The following is an 18,490-nucleotide window of genomic DNA, read 5'->3' on the forward strand; positions in this document are numbered from 1 at the left end:
GCTTAAAAAAAGAAAAACAGTGTTATTAAATCTCGGCAAGGATGCAGAGAAACTGGGTCTTGTCTGTTGCTGGGAATGTTAAATGATACAGCCACTCTGGAAAATAGTTTGGCAGTTTCTTACAAAACCAAACAGGCGCTTACGATATGACCTGGTATTTGTACTCCTGAACGTTTACCCCCAGAGAAATGAAAACTTAATTCAGACAAACATATGTACATGACTGTTCATAGCAGTTTTACTTGTAATAGTCAAAATCTGTAAGTAACCCAAAATAGCTTCAACAAGTGGCCAAAACAGTATTCTATTTATACCATGAATACTTACTACTCTCCAATAAAATGGAATGACCTATTCCTGCAGTGACAAGTGAATTTCAAGAAAATTACGCTGAGTGAAAATACAATCTCAAAAGGTGGTATTCTGTATGATTCTACTTATATAATATTCTAAAATGACAAAACTATATAGAGATGAAAGACAGATTAGTGGTTGCCAGAGGTTGGGGATGGTGGGAGGGGGCAGGAGGGAGAGAGAGGGGTAGCACTTAGGAAGGTCTTTGTGATGTTGGAACAGTTACGTATCTTGATTGTGGTAGTGGTTACACAAATACATGTGATAAAATGAGGTAGAAGTCTACACAAACATTGTACCAGTGTCAACTTCCTGATTTTTATATTAAATGATAATTATGTAAATTGTACCTGTTGAGGGAAACTGGGAGAAGGGTATTTTTCCAACTTCCTGTGAATTGTTAAATTCAAAGTAAAAGGTAAAACAAGACCCTAAAAAAGCCATAACCAAATGCAGTGTGAAACCGATTTGAAAACAAAATGATGAAAATACATATTTTAGGGTAGCTGGGGAGATTTGAATATGACTGGATATTAGATGATATTAGGAAATTGTTAGTTTTCTTACCATTATGTAATGGTATTATAATGTTTGGAGAATATTATTATTAAAGGATGCATTTTGAAGAGTTTGGAATGAAGTGGTTTGATGTTTACAACTTTCAAAAAAATATTTTTCAGTATATATATAGAGAGAAGGAAAACGTAGTCAAGTGTTGAGTCCAGATGTAGGATACAGGTATTCATGGTACCATTCTTTCACCTTTTCTGTACCGTTTGTATTTTCAAAATAAAACGTTTGAGGCAAAATTGTCAGGGCTTTCTACAGACAAATGCTTTCTGGCTTCAGGCTCCTGCGTATGCGCCTCGCGTAACTACTACCAAGTCAGGGGATGTACCCTTCCCTGAAGCTCAGGGCCACAGTACACCTGCACCCTCCTAAACACTTTTGCTCCCATCCCTGGTCCGCAGCGATATTGGACACCCATCGAGAAGACAGCACCTCCGAGGTTCCCAGAGAGGCCGGCCTGGCGACTTGGGAAGCCGGAAGTCCGTCTCGAGGCACTTCCTGTCCGCTCATTGTTCTCGCGCCGGCAGGCGCAGGACGTCGGATTCTGCCGGCCTTTCGGCATAGAGCCCGTGACCTCCGGCCGGCGTCTTCTATGAACACGGTCAGTGGAGTTGGCGGTGGTGGGCACGGACGTTGCGGGTGCGGGAGGGGCCATTCCAGGGGCGGACTGCCGCGACCTCCCCTCGGAGGTCCAGGTTTGTCTGTCCCTAGGGCGGCTCCGCGTCCCACCACTTCAGAAACACGGCTGCCGCCTACCGGGGGTCTGGCCTGGGGGACCTTGGAGACGGACAACACCAGGGGCCAGGCTCACCCCGGGAATAGGGCTGTTTGAGGTATGAAGGGGGAGGAGGTGGGTTGCCACATTTGGAAATAGGGAAAGGACACTGAAAGGGAAGCCCCTGATAGGGAACTCGGTGCTGTCTGGGGTGGAGGCGATGTGAGTTTTGTCAGCAGTACGGTAAGAAGGCTCGAAGTGTAGGCAGTCTTGCCTATACACAGGTGAGACGAGTGTTAAGGGCCTTCGTACATGGTAGAATTCAGCTAATCATGGAAAGAATAATCCTCCAGGATTGAGAATTGTTGCAGGAGTGAAAGTGCTATTGTTATTTAAGAAATTCAGTGTGTACGGTAAATTCACAGTAAGTTGACATAGGAGAAAGCATGTGATTACTTCAATAATAGCAAAAGGGGACTTAATAGAATTTAGCACTCTTTCCCCCAATAAAACATCTGAAGGGGAATAGAAAAATCTTAATTTCTTCATAATAAACTAAACTAGTAAGATCGTTTTACTCACAAATTAAACAACAAAAACAACAAAGATCCGCTGGCTTGGCTATGATAAAAAGGGTGTTGTTAAGTTGGTGGTGGTGTGATTTGGTGTGATCCTTTTAGAAAGCAATTTGGCACTGTATCTCAACCATGAAATCCTTAAACCAGTAATCCCTCTATTCTGAAGGAATAATTCAGCAGAAGAAAAAACTATTTGCACAGAAAAAATTTTAACATTGTTAAGAATATAAACTGGAAACAAAACTTTTACTAAAGCAATGGCTCATAGATAGGGTTGGTTAAGTTATAATGCCAGAATGAGGTAGCTCTGTATGTACTTATGTTGAAAGATTTATTCAAGACTATGGAATAGTGTGAGAAATATAGAAATTGAGTTTAAATGCTGAAAAATGCACGAGTGTAATCTAATCTCTTTTGGGAAAATAAGCAATATATGTAAAGGTGTACATTATCTGTATGGAAATGCAGAGAAAACACTGATGACTGATAATTACTGTGTGTGTGTGTGTAGGACATATATTTACTTATACATATTTCTGTGTTGATCCTTTTTGGATGAGAATGACAGATTAGGAGAATTAATATAAGTTTTTGTATGTATAGCTACTAAAAATGATAAGCATGAAGAATGGCAACATAAAACATCTTTTTTTTATCTTAAGACGAATACAAGGCATTTAGAAGAAATGGAAAAAATAAACAAAAAGAAGCTCAAAACTACCTGTAAATAAATACATCACCTAGAGATGACCACCCCTAGATGGTGTCTAGACTCTCAGTCTTTTTCTTGAGATTCTTTATGCTATTGTGTATCTGGCGATAAAAAAAACCTCTTTGTGTTGTAATATTCCTTCTTAAAAAAAAATGGTGATAATTGTAAAAATATATATCCCCATAGTTAAAAAACAAAAAGTTTAATAAGTCATAATTGTCAGTGTGGTTGAAGGTTTTCCCTTAAAAGAAATATCTTAGATTCGGTGCTATAGCTCTTTGGAGATGGAGTAGGGCTGATATTTCTTAGTCATTTTCTGTATTTTTCAAGTTTTACAGTAAAAATACATTAACTCTATAATCAGGAAAAAAATAAACACTATGAAGCTGTTTGTAATGTGATTATTATGGGAATAAATTACATGTTTGCAGTTGAACCCTCTCCATCCTATGAGGGAGGAGTAGAGCAGACTCTTGCTATAGTGGCTGCTGCCTAGGCATTGGTGAAATTGGCCAGTGGGCTTAATGGCATCCAGGCAAACCTCTGCTTGATGCTAACAATGTTTTCTGGTTTTTCAGTAGACAGTCTTGGCCCTGGGAAGAAACTCAAGAAGAAGCTTTTGAAACTTAAAGATTAGATGGGGCTTGACCTCTGCTGGGCAGCCCCCAGCTGTAAGAGTTCCTGTCCTGAGCAAAGAAGATGACTGCACAACTGAGAGAGGCCATGGCCTTAGCCCCCTGGGGCTCAGTGACAGTGAAAAAGGAGGAGGAAGAGGAAGAAAACTTCCTAGGTCAGGCATCCAGCCAACAAGTGCATTCTGAGAACACCAAAGTCTGGGCTCCTGGGGAAGGTCCTCAGACAGGCCTTGATATATCAGAACAGGAGGAAAAGGTAAATAATGGTCTGGGAAGAAAGTGGGAGGAGAGACCTGAAGACCTCAAGTGGTTTCAGGGGCGACTATGTCCCTCTGCTTCCACGCCTGGAGTATTATTTTCTATCTAGGGCTCTAGCCTTTAGGCCTTTGGAATATAATAGAAACAGTCTCTTCTGATTGAGGGGACGTTTAGTGCTTTCTGTAAACTAGTGGTTCTCAAACCTTGCTACACAGAATTAATTGGGGAGCTTTTTATAAAATTGTGATGCTCATGCCATACTTGGTTCCAATTAAATGAGAATCTTGGGGTGGGACCCAGACATCTGTGTTTTTTAAAAACCCTTCAGGTGACTCCAGTCAGGATCTGATAGCTCTAACCTGTGCTTCTCAAATTTTAAAATGATTTAGTATCTCAAATTTTTTTTTTTTTAAAGATTTTATTTATTTATTTGAGAGAGAGAATGAGAGACAGAGAGCACGAGAGGGAAGAGGGTCAGAGGGAGAAGCAGACCCCCTGCTGAGCAGGGAGCCCGATGTGGGACTCGATCCCGGGACTCCAGGATCATGACCTGAGCTGAAGGCAGTTGCTTAACCAACTGAGCCACCCAGGCGCCCTAGTATCTCAAATTTTAATCACTAGGAGGTCTTGTTAAAATGCAGATTCTGATTCAAAAGGTCTGGGTTAAGATTCTGTACTTCTCACAAGCTCCCAGGTGTTGGTGATCTATGGGTTGCACTTCGAGTAGTGAGGATATACACTGTACTGTGCTCCCGAATGTTTTCAAATACTGCTCCTTACCATCACTAGACAGATGAGACTGAGGTTCCCCAAAGATCATGATCTTGCTTCTCTGATCCTTAGACCTCAGAAAACTCTAGCCTGGAAAATCTCCTCATACGCTCTTTTTGTCATGCACTCCCTGGCAAGCTAGTTTTGGATGCCAGAGTGGGCAATGAAGTGAAATCAAAGTGATAGAGAAGAAAGTTGCAGGCTTGATTGTCTATCTGACTCATGTTGGGGGATCAGAGAAGACTCTGACTTTATTTTCCCTTTTTGTTGTTTTAAAAAAAAAATCTTTTATGGTCTGCAGGAATAGGTACTTATGTTCTCACCTTGAAAACTAATCATACCACCTCCCACTAACAATCGCCTCATAAACTGACCTGTGCTTTCTTATCTCTAGAGTCCAAACATGTTCTGGGATATGGCTGTCATCCTGAAAGCAACACAGGAGGCACCTGCTGCCTCAGCCATTGGCAGCTACTCATTACCAGGGACTCTGGCCAAGAGTGAAATACTGGAGACTCATGGGATTATGACCTCTCTAGGTAAAGTTTAACTCCCTGATTCAGAATCTGACCATTGGGGTTTCTCAAAAATCTATTCAGAGACTGGTGGTCTGGTCTCCTAAGTTGAGAAACATAGAGTATTGAGGTATTGAAACTATCAGGGAGAGCTGGATAGAGGAATGCCAAAAGATGCATATGCATTTGTCACAGGAAATGGCTTATTTTGCACAGTCTTAAGACACCAGACAAACACAGGTGAACTCCAAATTCACCTTTTAATCACATTTACTGATTAGCAAGCTTCATATCTATTCACACATGGAGACACATCTTCTTCATGTGCTTTGTGTTTATCATTAGTTGGTGAGCCTGGAAGAGAAGCTAGCTAAGGCTAGCTATGTAAAAGACGGGTCAATTTTTGTGGTGATTTTGAGGAACTGTCCTGGAAATGTTCTGTTTTTATAGATCTTTGTGCAGATTCCAGAGGATTTTGAGCAGATGTGTCAACTATATTGATGTTCAAAGCTAGGTCTTCATGGATGTACAGACGGCTGGCTTATCACCTGGTTTTTTCTCTAAGCTGGGACTCAGGATATGTCTGACTAGCAATGGCAGAAGCTTACCTGTGGAGGAGTGACATGTAACTGTGGGTCAAGAATATGGTAGCCATGGGTCCTGTGTTGTAGAAGTAGTCTCTGGATGACTGCCAAGTTCCTTCTGGTACTCACATTCTATAAGTCTGCCTGGTCCAGAGCTACATCTGAATATTTTGAACCCACTCTGCTCTCTAACCCATTTCTCAGACTGACTGCTTTCTTTTTTTTTTTTTTTAAGATTTTATTTATTTATTTGAGAGACAGAATGAGAGAGAGAGAGAGAGAGCATGAGAGGGGGAGGGTCAGAGGGAGAAGCAGACTCCCTGCCGAGCAGGGAGCCCGATGCGGGACTCGATCCAGAGACTCCAGGATCATGACCTGAGCCAAAGGCAGTCGCTTAACCAACTGAGCCACCCAGGCGCCCAGACTGACTGCTTTCTTAAACCAGTATTGTGGGAAATGTTAGGATTATCACCTTTCATTTTCTTGTCTGTTCTTTCTTTAATCATTCCCCCTGTCAGCAGCTTCTGTTGCCCACTTTTCTGCTCTCTATTCATTCTCTCTGGTACATTCTGTTCATTATCACTTACTTTCTGTTTCCTTGCTTTAGCAATCATTCACTGTCTTAACTCCAGCAGTGGCACCCATCCATCAGGAATGGTCACTCTTTTCCTTCTTTGCCTCATACCTTAAGAACCTGTTCCCAGCCAAAATTTACCTTTTGTGTGCTGCCAGCTGTTTGCATAGCAGCAGGTAGCAATGACATGAGCTCTAGGAATTAAGAGAAAGATGCGAGTGTAGTTGCTGCCCTGCCTTTGATAACTCTGTGACCTTGAACAAGTCCTTTCTCTCTCAACCTCCATTTCCTGTTCTGTCAACTGGGATGTATTCATTCAGTAAATACAGGATTTTGGGGGGGGCCTGCTTTCTATGTGCTGGGTAGTGTTATAGGTGAATAAGACATAGTCTTGCCCCCTTTTTTTTGTTTTTAGCTCCCACACAGGTGAAAGAGAATAGTTTTATCTTGATGCTAAAATCATATAATATACATGAACATGTTTTGGAAATTTTGATGTGTTACTGGTGGATAATATTTGAGAGAGTTTTATCTACAATTTCCTGTGTATTAATTACTATTGGATTTATTAAAGTTTATACATTTAAAACCAAGTTTTTAAGCATTTAAACATAACTTATTTTTTTTATTTATTTTATTTTATTTTATTTTATTTTATTTTAAGATTTTATTTATTCATTTGAGACACAGAGATACAGAGAGAGAGAGAGAAAGCATGAGCAGGGGAGAGAGGCAGAGGGAGAGGGAGAAGCAGGCTCCTCGCCGAGCCAGGAGCCTGATGTGGGGCTCGATCCCAGGACCCTGGGATCATGACCTGAGCTGAAGGCAGACGCTTAACCATCTGAGCCACCCAGGTGCCCCTAAACATAACTTATTTTTATTTTACTTATACATCTAGAAAAATTTTTATAAAAATAAGAATATTTGTACTTTTTCTTTAATTCATGTTTAGTTAAGGCTCAGGTTTTACAGATTAATTTTTTAAACCTTTTAAAGCATTTTGCTCCACCTACATATCAATTTCTTTATATAAAAATTTCCTTATTTTTATTCTCAAATAAAAATAGTAAAATGTATTAAGTTTCAAATTTAATATATCTAATTTTTTTTTTTTTTTTAAGATTTTATTTATTTATTTGACAGAGACACAGCAAGAGAGGGAACACAAGCAGGGGGAGTGGAAGAGGGAGAAGCAGGCTTCCTGCTGAACAGGGAGCCCAATGCGGGGCTTGATCCCAGGACCCTGGGATCATGACCTGAGCCGAAGGCAGACGCCCAACTACTGAGCCACGCAGGCGCCCATACTATCTAATTCTGTAAAACATTTCAAACACCTAAGTAGGCAGACTTTCTAATCTTATATATAAAATCTTGATAAACACACGACTTTTGTAAATCTAATAAATTTGTAATGACTTACAAATTTAGTAAATTAAATCACCTTTCATATATTATAATACAGTCACCAACTAAGATGGCAGACTTGTATAGCATTTCAGATCTCTTTTTTAAAAAAATGAAGGAAGAGTATTGATTTCAGAAGTTATTACTTTGCCTATCCTCTGGTTGATTACAAGTACATTTTTAGTTTATTTCTGTACTTTACTTGGGTTACAGTAATCCTTCAAGATCCAGAAAAGGAAAAATACCATCTCAAACAAGCCAGAGGTACAGGTTCTACACTATTGGCTAATTAATAACCCAAGGGGATTTGAGCTTGAGTACACAGAATGAGCCTTCTTTCCTTTTCTTATACCCTGGGCATTGGCTAAGATCCTAGCTCTTACTTCATCCCTGTGATGAAACTGTTAAAATAACCACTACATGGAGACCCTTGTAGGCCACAGTTGTACCTGCTTCTGTAATAATTTTGACAGAAAGCATGATGCAAATAAAAAGAGTTGTTTCTGTTACTGGTTCTAGTTGGTTCAGTAATTCCCACCAGTCTTCTCTTTCATGTCTTTCTAGTGTTCTAAATCTCATGGTAAAAAGGTAGGAGTGAGGTCAGGGGATGGAAGTGAGGTCATAGACTGAAGTATTCTTGGACTTTGTTTTTGTTGGAGAGATGCTTAGTGGGAATAGGAGCCCCCCACCCCCCCTTTTAAGTAATGCAGGGCTAAAGCAAAGAAGGAGGAGATGGAAAAAAGCAGGAGGGAGATTTAGAAGGGAGAAAAATTAGGTGAGATGTATGGGATAAAGGAAGTAGAGAACATAAAAGAGAACAAAGTAATGAGCAAAAGGAAAGCAGAAGAGACATGAAACCATTACAAGGGAAAAATCAGAATATTTCACACACATTGATTTTTAAAATAAAAACCAAGAGAGGAGAGATGAAGAGGCAGTAGGGGAAAGAGATAGTGGGGAAAAAAGTAATATATGGAGACAGATGGTGACTATACTTAAGGTGGTAAGCATGGAATGTATGTATGGAATTGTTGAATTAATATGTTGTACACTTGAAACTAATAAAAGATTGTACGTTAATTATACTTCAGTTAAAAAAATAAAGAGAAAAAAATGATGTAAGGGCAGTTAAACTACAGGGAGAAAAATAGAATAGCTATGAGAAAGATAACAGAAGAGTAGTAATGAAATAACTGGAAAAAGACTAACATTTCAGAATTTGTTGTTACCACATTCAGTGCTCTGCTATGCAGCCCCTCAGGCATTGCCTTTTTCCAACATCACCCATCTTGTCTGAATGATTGTGAGGGGAGTGTCATATAACTGTTGTCTTAACCAGGCAGCCATAATGGGCTGTTTCCCTGCCCCCCATGATGCTTTGTATCCCGACATCCCTGTCTCACTCACTCATCTCCTAGGTTGGAGAGTTGCCTGGTCTGTGCTGGTCGGATGTTTTGTAGATGCTGGGTTGTCCCCTCTGCAATTGCTGCATGACCTGCAGCTCACAGCTTTCCTGCTTCAAAGCTGACACCAGTAGGAATACCTCCCCCTCTGAGAGGCTTGCCTTCCTCTGCTGTTCACCCTTGTTTCCTGTGCCTTTATCTGGGTAGTGCTCCTGAGCTTGGTATAGTTCAAATACTGTTGAAAGGTTCACTCTACCAACACTAGGCTGCATGGGTGCACATTCTTGGGTCAAGGGTACTAGGGGTGGAGAGGAGACAAACATAAAGAATTATGTTACTGACTGCAGGACCCCTTTTCTGACACCATTAGGGTTCTGAGGCAATGTAGAGCAGCCAGACACTAGTCAAGAGTTTTAAAACTTCAGGATGTTTTGGTGTTTTTGTGATATTGGCATAATGGAGCAGGCTATACAATGTCTCAGACTTAGAAAGGTCAGCTTTCCTTGACACAAAGCAAAGCTGTTTGCTCAACACAAGTGTTCAGCTGTTTACTCTGTTCAGTTGCCGTCTATCACCATAACAACTCCTATGCCCTAAGGTTCGTCTTTGCTCCTGGGCCCCAACACATGGATCCACAGCACTAATTGTCCAGCTCAAAGTCACTGCAGACCCTCACAGAGCCACTTCCTATGCTCCAAGGCTGTTTTCAGGCATTACTATAGAGTAACTCAGTTAATCTTCTCATGGTTTTATGGGCTAGATACTGTTATTGTCCCTAATTTGGAGATAAGGAAACTGAGGCACAGAGAAGCTAAGTTACTAGCCCAAAGTCATGCAGCTGGTAAGTGGCAGAGCAGGTATTTGAAACCAAGCAGTCTGGCTCCACAATCCATGTTCTTAATCTCTATGCTGCATAGCCTCTCAGTGTTTTAGGTACTCTCAGCTGCTCTGGTCCTTTTGGCATCCTCTGTGACCCATTCTTTTTATTTTTTTAAAATTTTTTTATTGTTATGTTAATCACCATACATTACATCATTAGTTTTTGATGTAGTGTTCCATGATCCATTGTTTGTGCATAACACCCAGTGCTCCATGCAGAACGTGCCCTCCTTAATATGTATCACCAGGCTAACCCATCCTCCCACCCCCCCTCCCCTCTAGAACCCTCAGTTTGTTTTTCAGAGTCCATTGTCTCTCATGGTTCGTTTCCCCCTCAGATTTCCCCCCTTTCATTCTTCCCCTTCTGCTGCTTTTTTCTTTCTTAACATATGCTGCATTATTTGTTTCAGAGGTACAGATCTGTGATTCAACAGTCTTGCACAATTCACAGTGCTCACCTCCCCAGTGTCTATCACCCAGCCACCCCATCCCTCCCACCCCACCCCCCTCTCCAGCAACCCTCACTTTGTTTCCTGAGATTAAGAATTCCTCATATCAGTGAGGTCATACAGTACATGTCTTTCTCTGATTGCCTTATTTCGTTCAGCATAACACCCTCCAGTTTCATCCACGTCGTTGCAAATGGCAAGATCTCATTCCTTTTGATGGCTGCATAATATTCCATTGTATATATATATACCACATCTTCTTTACCCATCACTGTGACCCATTCTTATCCTTTCTTTGATATCCAGCTTCCTCATACACGAAAGTCTAAGTTGTATAGATCTTCATTTCCAGGGACGGAATCCCCCTAATTAATTGGTGGGTTGTAAGCAAATCCACACTAAGTGGCCAAGGTAAGGAGGCAAGCCTGGGGAGAGATTGGTGTCCTTCATAACTGGTCTTAATTGTAAGATCATTCATCACACAACCAGGAGAGCTGTCTGGAGATGGCTTTCCTGGCATGAGGCAGTGGGTTGGATGTCTAATGGAGGTAAGTAGAAGTGCTGGAAAATCCATAAATCAGTGGATTCTGCTCTGGGTGTGGGGGAGAGAGGTGACACGTGAAGGGAATTCTTTCCTTTGATGAAGCCATTTTTTGTACACTGAAGTCATATACTTCCTGACATTTATCACTTAATGATCCTTTTCTTTTTCTAGGCCAGAATAAGCTGACATTTGTACTTTCTGTTTGTTGTTTCAGGTGCTGAAACCAAGAAGCCACAGTTACTGGTTCCAAAAACTGAGATATGTGATGAAGCAGAAAAACCGTTCATAAAATCAGGAAGAATCCAGAAAGTTAATCCTCAAGGACCTGAGTTAGGAGAAGCCTGTGAAAAAGGGAACATGTTAAAGAGGCAGACAATTAAGAGGGAAAAGAAAGATTTCAGACATGTGACAGTAAAGGACTGTCATGTACCTGAAAGCTTCAAAGTAGAGGAAGATCAGAAATGTCAGAAATCTGGGGAAAGATATAGCTTTAGTTCTAGCTCTGTTAAAAATCAGAAAAGCCAGCCTGGACAGAAACCTTTTACATGTAGTGTATGTGGGAAAGGCTTTAGTCAGAGTGCAAACCTCGTAGTGCATCAGCGAATCCACACAGGGGAGAAGCCCTTCGAATGTCATGAGTGTGGGAAAGCCTTCATTCAGAGTGCAAACCTTGTTGTACATCAGCGAATCCACACTGGACAGAAACCATATGTTTGTTCAAAATGTGGGAAAGCCTTCACTCAGAGTTCAAATCTGACCGTACATCAAAAAATCCACTCCTTAGAAAAAACCTTTAAGTGCAGTGAATGTGAGAAAGCCTTCAGTTATAGCTCACAACTTGCTCGGCACCAGAAAGTTCACATTACCGAAAAATGCTATGAATGTAATGAGTGTGGGAAAACATTTACTCGGAGCTCAAACCTCATTGTCCACCAGAGGATCCACACTGGGGAGAAGCCCTTTGCCTGTAATGATTGTGGCAAAGCCTTCACCCAGAGTGCAAATCTTATTGTACATCAACGAAGCCATACTGGTGAAAAGCCATATGAGTGTAAAGAGTGTGGAAAAGCCTTTAGTTGTTTTTCACACCTTATTGTGCACCAGAGAATTCACACTGCGGAGAAACCTTACGATTGCAGTGAGTGTGGAAAAGCCTTCAGTCAGCTGTCTTGCCTTATTGTGCATCAGAGGATTCACAGTGGAGATCTTCCTTATGTGTGTAATGAGTGTGGGAAGGCCTTCACGTGTAGCTCATACCTGCTTATTCATCAGAGAATTCATAATGGGGAAAAACCTTACACATGCAATGAATGTGGCAAGGCCTTCCGGCAGAGGTCAAGCCTCACTGTGCACCAGAGAACCCACACTGGGGAGAAGCCCTATGAGTGTGCCAAGTGTGGTGCAGCTTTCATTTCTAACTCGCACCTCATGCGACACCACAGAACCCATCTTGTTGAGTAACAAGTATTTGTTACTCCAGACATTGATCATAATCCACTACACCCTAATTGGACACGTCTTTGCTGTTACGTTCCTCTAAAAATGAGGCCCACCATATTCTTAAAAGTAAGTTTTTGGGAGTGTATCATAGAACATACACATTTCAGAAGCTGACTTAAAGTGAAAGCTAAGCACCTAAAGGCAAGGACTGTTTTTTAACTGTCGTCATGTTTGAAATGGAATGTGGCTTAGAAATGGGTCATACAAGGCTAAGTGATAAAGATCCTATTTGAGAAAAGGTATTTTAACTTAATCTTGTTTTTTAAAATTCATAATTTCTTGAGCAACAGGCAGGTTATTGGTATAGGTCTGCTTGGTGGAATTCTGGAGCTTTGAATCTTGTATTCTAGTATTTTGGGTTAAGAAGTAATGACTAAGGAAACTACCTGGGGTAGCAATTCACCAACAACTCACCTGTGAACATTTATAAGCTTTCCATTCCTTCGGCAATTTGAACATTAAAAGAAAAAAAAAAACATTATCTGCTGCTCCTAAAATAGAAGTAGGAAACAGCTGTTTCTTTTAATTGTCTATACCTCATGAACCTTGGTATGGTAAAGCTCTGGGGAGATCTCAAGTCTTCCATTCTGCAGTCTGTGTGGCCAAGCACTTGAGGATTGATGGTGACAAAACACTGGGGTCATACATGCTGCCAGGCAGTATTCATTTGCTAACATCAGCTCTCCAAGTGACCCTAACTTCCGTTGCATTCCATTGGAGTGAGATGCCTGTAACAGTCCCGTTCTCAGATAGAGGAGTCAAAGAATAAAGCTTGCTGAGAGGCATGCCCATATTATCTATGCTCATTCTGCTCAGGCCTAGCCAGGGGGCTCAGTTTGGGTGTCATTCTCACTTTTTGGCTGGTCTTTAGAAGAAATAATGGAGTCCTAATTTTAAGAGGACCAAAGAGGGAAATACAGGGAGAGGAAGGAGGCAGAGTGGGACTCCTAAGGTCTTTATTTTTTTGAGAAGCTCAAAGGTATTGGAATGTGAAAACTTAGAAAGATGAAGAAACTGGCTAAGGTAAGATAACCTTTATTACCATTGAGCCTTTATTCCTGGAAAAAATGATTTATAAAACTATGCAATAGGTAGAGCTATGTAATATTGCCTTGTATTTAATATAGAACTTAATTCTTTGTTTATACACCTTCATGTATAGAATCATAATCCCCAGCACTTCTCTTATGCTTTCACATAAATCCTTACTTTAATCCTTAGAACACTGAAAGAAGTGTTTGCCCCATTTAGTTGAGAGTGGTCAAACAACAAAGAACAGCCTACATTCAAATCCAGGACTTAAATCCAGGTTCTCTGTTCTGCCATGCTGTGTCTAACCACCCAGATCTGCGGAGAGCCTGAGAAAGTGGTATATGGGTCATTCTCAGGTGAGGAAGCTGAGGTGACAGATTTTAGGATGTGCCTTAGGCCATGTGACCAATAAGCAGCAAATCTGAGACTGGAATTTGAGTCTCCCAAGTTCTGGGTCTGTCTCTTCACCCCACTTAGTAAGCAAGAGCATATCATAAATGCCCTACCTGGTGATAAGCTATCTGATGCAACTCATGTAGAAGTCTCACCATTGGGACTCTTACTGGCTCATTTGTTCTGTATTTTACAGAGCACTTTCATGTACAGAAGGCATAAACAAAGCTTATTTCCTCTTTCTCCTCCCCTTGAACCATAGTCTTTCATCCAAGCATGTGCACCACCTTTTCCCAGTTTGCAGTCTAAATCATACACAATTCTAAGAAATTAATAGGATTCAAAAGTGAGAATCAAAAATGCTCATGTACTCACTGACCTTGAAAGTAACTGTTCCTGTCCCCCAGCTGGGAGTGGAGAGACCCAAAGATAACACTTATGTCTGCTGAGGAACAAGCTTAGGTTTTTCCCCCTTCAGGATCAGGAAGCCCAGAAGAGAGGGAGAGCAGGTCTGAAGATTGGGGATAAATCTGTGACCTGGACCTGTCCAGAGACCAAAAGTGTACTTTCCTGAATGATACCAGCTGGGTTAGGATTCTTACGGCAGTTAAATTGTTTTAGCTTCACATTGTATGTTCTTCCTCCTATTTGAATGTTTGTCATGGGTGATTGTGATTTCCTGGCTAAAGATTGCTGTTCATAGGCAGTTCAGAAAAGGCTACGTAGGTGATGGTGATGCAAAGCTGGATTTGGGAATCACTGAACCAACCTTGCAGTGAAACAGTGGTATTCACTTGGCTGCATGTTAGAATCACCTTGTGTACTTAAAAAATTTTTTCATTCCCAGGGCCAAGTATTTTTTTTTCAATTCTGGAGGGGAACCCAATGTGTAACCAAGGTAATGGCCAATGCAGTCAAGTAAAGTCTGCAGACCACAAATGCATCTGATCAAAGGTGGAGTGGGGAGGCCCTAGTATAAGGATGTGGATGTGCAGAGTGCTCTGTGGTTTCAGCAAAACAGAATGCTAACAACATTGGCTGCACTGGATGTCCTGTACCTTGGCTGTAAGGATTGTGTTCCCTAACTTTATTTGTATTTTAAATGAATATACCAAATACTTTATATATATGAGCAAACCAAGTTTTATGCATTTATATTCCTCATCCAACAAAATGACTTTTTACATTTGTACTTTATTTCATCTCCATGGCTTGATTTCCACAAACCTGCACACAGGTTCAGGACCTTCAATCCTGCACAAATCATGTGAGCCTAGTGGATTACCAGACAGACCAGATCCTTACCCAACTAACAACTCTTACTTCTAGTTCATTTCCAGTCCTCAGAATAGATTACCTGCCCTCCTTTTTCTGTATGGTTTCGGGTAGATGAGAAGTGACTACTACTAGTTGTCACCGTTGGCTTAGGTTCCTCTTTTCCTAGAGGTCAACTCCTTTCTCCCTTGGCTGTTATTTCTAGAAGTGGATGGGAACTCAAGCCCTGTTTCTTAAGTTGCCAAGAGCTATCAGAGTTTTAGTTATAAAAGAGCCAGGCCAATTGATGGGTATTAAGAGTAGAGCCAGGAAGTCTCAAGTGAGTACAACAGTTGTGTATTAAGGGGAGCACAGTGATGTGAAAGTGATAATACAGTCTTGTACTTTGAGGGGCATAGGAGAGACTCATCATTCACACACACACACACACACACACACACACACACACACACACACACACCCCTCAATCGCCCATGGATTCCTCCAAGCTCAGGAAGAGGTCCTTGGGCAAAGCTAATCTTAACTCTGTGTTCTGGGTCCCTTCCCTCCCTTGCCTAGGCAGTTGTCCTTTCACATCTGTCACTTTGCTCCTCCATCCAGTGTACTCAATCTTCCTGGGCTCACAGCCCCGTTGAGGATCTAATGGAAGTTGCAGATCCTCTTCCAAAGAAATGCGGATAGCACATTCAGTTTTTTGCTCATTTGTGGGGGCATATAGGCTCCCTGAGACCAGTTCTTGAATCCTCTAGGGCCTAAAGTCACACTTGGGGATGCACTACATAATTGCTGGTGGCATTTTTTAAAAATGAGGTCAGAAGTTATGGATGTTGCCCAAACACAACCTTCTAAATCTTGCTTTTCCTGGATTCCTTCCTTAAGCAAATGACAGCATTATCCAGCACCCAAACTGGAAACTCAGGAGGTATTTCTGGCTTTCTGTGTATCATTCTTTTGCTACAACAGTACTTTTCACTCTCTTTTTGGCAAACATGGTGCTAGTTCCTGGAGTGCAAAGGCAAACAAGGCCTACCAAATCCTTCTGATGTTTCATAGGAAACCTGTCCATACCCTTTAACATGATTTACTAAGTCTTCATAGTCTCTTTCCAACCTAATCTCTCCACTTTCCATGTACTTTTTACTGTAGCCTGGAGGTATATACTTGCTTTTCTCTGTGCCTTTGCTCACACTCTCCCCGGTGCTTATTATCATCACTTCTTATCCACCTCCTGTCTACTTTGCCTAGCTTTAGATTTCTTTTAAGGTTTGATTCCAGTCTCATCTTTGGGAGCCCTCTGATTGCCCTTTAGCAAGTATATATTTAGAAGTATGGAAGAGCATATGGTATGTTTCCACTTTATGCTTTAAAGTGAAAAAATGGATTCATAATTGTGTATATAGTACAGTTCTCATATAATGTTTCATATACTATGTACTGTTAAAAAGTAATTGATAAATTGCCTGAAGGAAATATAAGAAAATGTTGTTAAGTGGTTAAGTGATATATTCACAGCCATACAAATGGTAAATTGCAGAACTTAGGCTCAAACCCGGTCCTATAGATTATAGAATTATGGGTGATTAAAAGTCATTTTTTTCTTTTTAAGTAATTTCCACATTTTCTATAAGGAACAAGAATTTTATAATCAGGAAAAAAATTATATTTACATATACTTATTTTATGTATTAACTATAAACAGTATTTTAATTCTGTATTTTAAGATGTGGGATATACCCTGCCATTTCTTTCTCCTTTCCTATCCATCTCTCTGCCTCTGACAATGTCAAGTCTGAATCTTGAACTCTATTCTGTAACCATAGTTAGTCTTTTATGCTTTATTGATTTGTTCTAAAAATTGAAAATAAACAGCATGAATGTTATTATGACCATGTAAGTATTGCAGATCTAAGTAGCTTACTATGATTACACACACACACACATTCACTCACTCACTGAATTTTGTTTTTACTGGAGTTTTTAGTTGCCTTTCTTTCCCCCTTGTACGGGTTGCCTTTAGCACACTCTGAGTGATTTTCAGATTCTCCATCCAATTAGATAACTCTGTTGAATCCCCTTTTTTCTCTTCAAGAGATCTCTAGCTTCCTGCACTGGTCTGTCCTTGATGTTTTTCTGCCCACTGTTTTGTTGTTATACAGGATTTCGTTGTGTCCTGAATTGTACATGTTGCTCTTTTTTCATTAACTCCTTAATTTCACTGCAGCACATCTTCAAGGCACTTGCCAAGAAAGAGTATATGGAAGACAAAATTATTGAGGGCTTATATATTAAAAAAATATCTTTCTCTGTCCTCAAGCTTGATTGGTACTTGGACTGGCTTTGAAATTCTACATTGAAAAATTTCCCCAGAATTTGTAGATGCCTGGTTCCAATCTGATTCTTTTTTTAAAAAAATATATTTGTCAGAGAGCACAATGGGGAGCAGCAGGCAGAGGGAGAAGCAGGCTGAGCAAGGAGCCCGATGTGGGACTTGATCCCAGGACACTGGGATTATGACCTGAGCTGAAGGCAGCCGCTTAACCACCTGAGCTACCCAGGCATCCCTCCAGTCTGATTCTTATTTCTTTGACAATCAATAAATACTACTTGCATTACTGTAATCTGTTCCCATACCCCCATGCCTGGAAGCTTTTAAAGTCTTCTTGGTGCAATCGATTCCCCAGTGTACTCAGTGGAATTTTTCAATCTAGTGACTCAGGTTACTTTTATTCTTGGAAATTTTCTTGTGTTATGTGATAATTCCCTTTCCATATATTTTTTTTTCTGTTTTTACTCTTTTTGGAATTCCTGTCAATCACATATTGACCTTGTGGATTGATCCTCAACTACTTTCTGTGTTATTACCATGTCCTTGTTTTGTGCTATTTTCAGGGAGAATACCTTCGTTATTTTTCAATCTGTCTAGTGAATTTCTTATTTTGGCAATAATTAATTTCTAAAAAGCCTTTTTTCCCTGTTTGTTCCTTTTTTGTAGTATACTATTCTAGTTTTAGAGATACCTTTTCTTAAAGGTTTCTCTTGTCACCTGATAACTCACGCCTTCATGCCCTTGCCCCTGAGTTCTTTTTTCTCTTTGTTTACTCTCATTGGAGACTTCCCTCAAATATGTTGTGATTCTTACTGACATATACAAATAAATCTGTGTGTGTGTATCAAAAGTCCAATTGAGACCTCTGTGTGTGGGGGTGGAATTTGCTCAGTCAAGAGGCTTCCTTCAAGAGTACTTGGTAGGGAGCAAGCTCTTTCCCTAGAAACCTCTAAGTGCCAGAATGATGAGATCTTTTGTCTGGGGCTCATATGCTTCTTTAGCAGGAAATCCTCTGATGT

General features: G+C 40.6%; 1 protein-coding gene across 4 annotated transcripts; it reads left to right on the forward strand.

Annotated features, from left to right (window-relative positions):
* The first annotated feature begins 125 nt into the window (after positions 1 to 125).
* On the forward strand, positions 126 to 17,025 carry ZNF35 (zinc finger protein 35). 4 transcript variants are annotated; one of them, XM_064590775.1, is made up of 4 exons: positions 126 to 1,525; positions 3,508 to 3,820; positions 4,988 to 5,132; positions 11,160 to 17,025. In XM_064590775.1, exons 2-4 carry the CDS (start codon positions 3,629 to 3,631, stop codon positions 12,404 to 12,406), a joined length of 1,584 nt encoding a protein of 527 aa, XP_064446845.1. In that variant the 5' UTR covers positions 126 to 1,525; positions 3,508 to 3,628; the 3' UTR covers positions 12,407 to 17,025. The 4 variants fall into 4 exon arrangements, with proteins under 4 accessions (XP_064446845.1, XP_045760132.1, XP_064446849.1 ...); XM_045904176.3 differs by having other exon boundaries at positions 3,511 to 3,820; XM_064590779.1 differs by lacking the exon at positions 126 to 1,525 and adding an exon at positions 1,540 to 1,757.
* Positions 17,026 to 18,490: the final 1,465 nt, after the last annotated feature.

This window comes from Mirounga angustirostris, unplaced genomic scaffold (assembly GCF_029215605.1).
Source record: "Mirounga angustirostris isolate CCGP_5_RB_7025 unplaced genomic scaffold, mMirAng1.0.hap1 SCAF_1, whole genome shotgun sequence".
Taxonomy (NCBI): Eukaryota; Metazoa; Chordata; class Mammalia; order Carnivora; family Phocidae; genus Mirounga; species Mirounga angustirostris.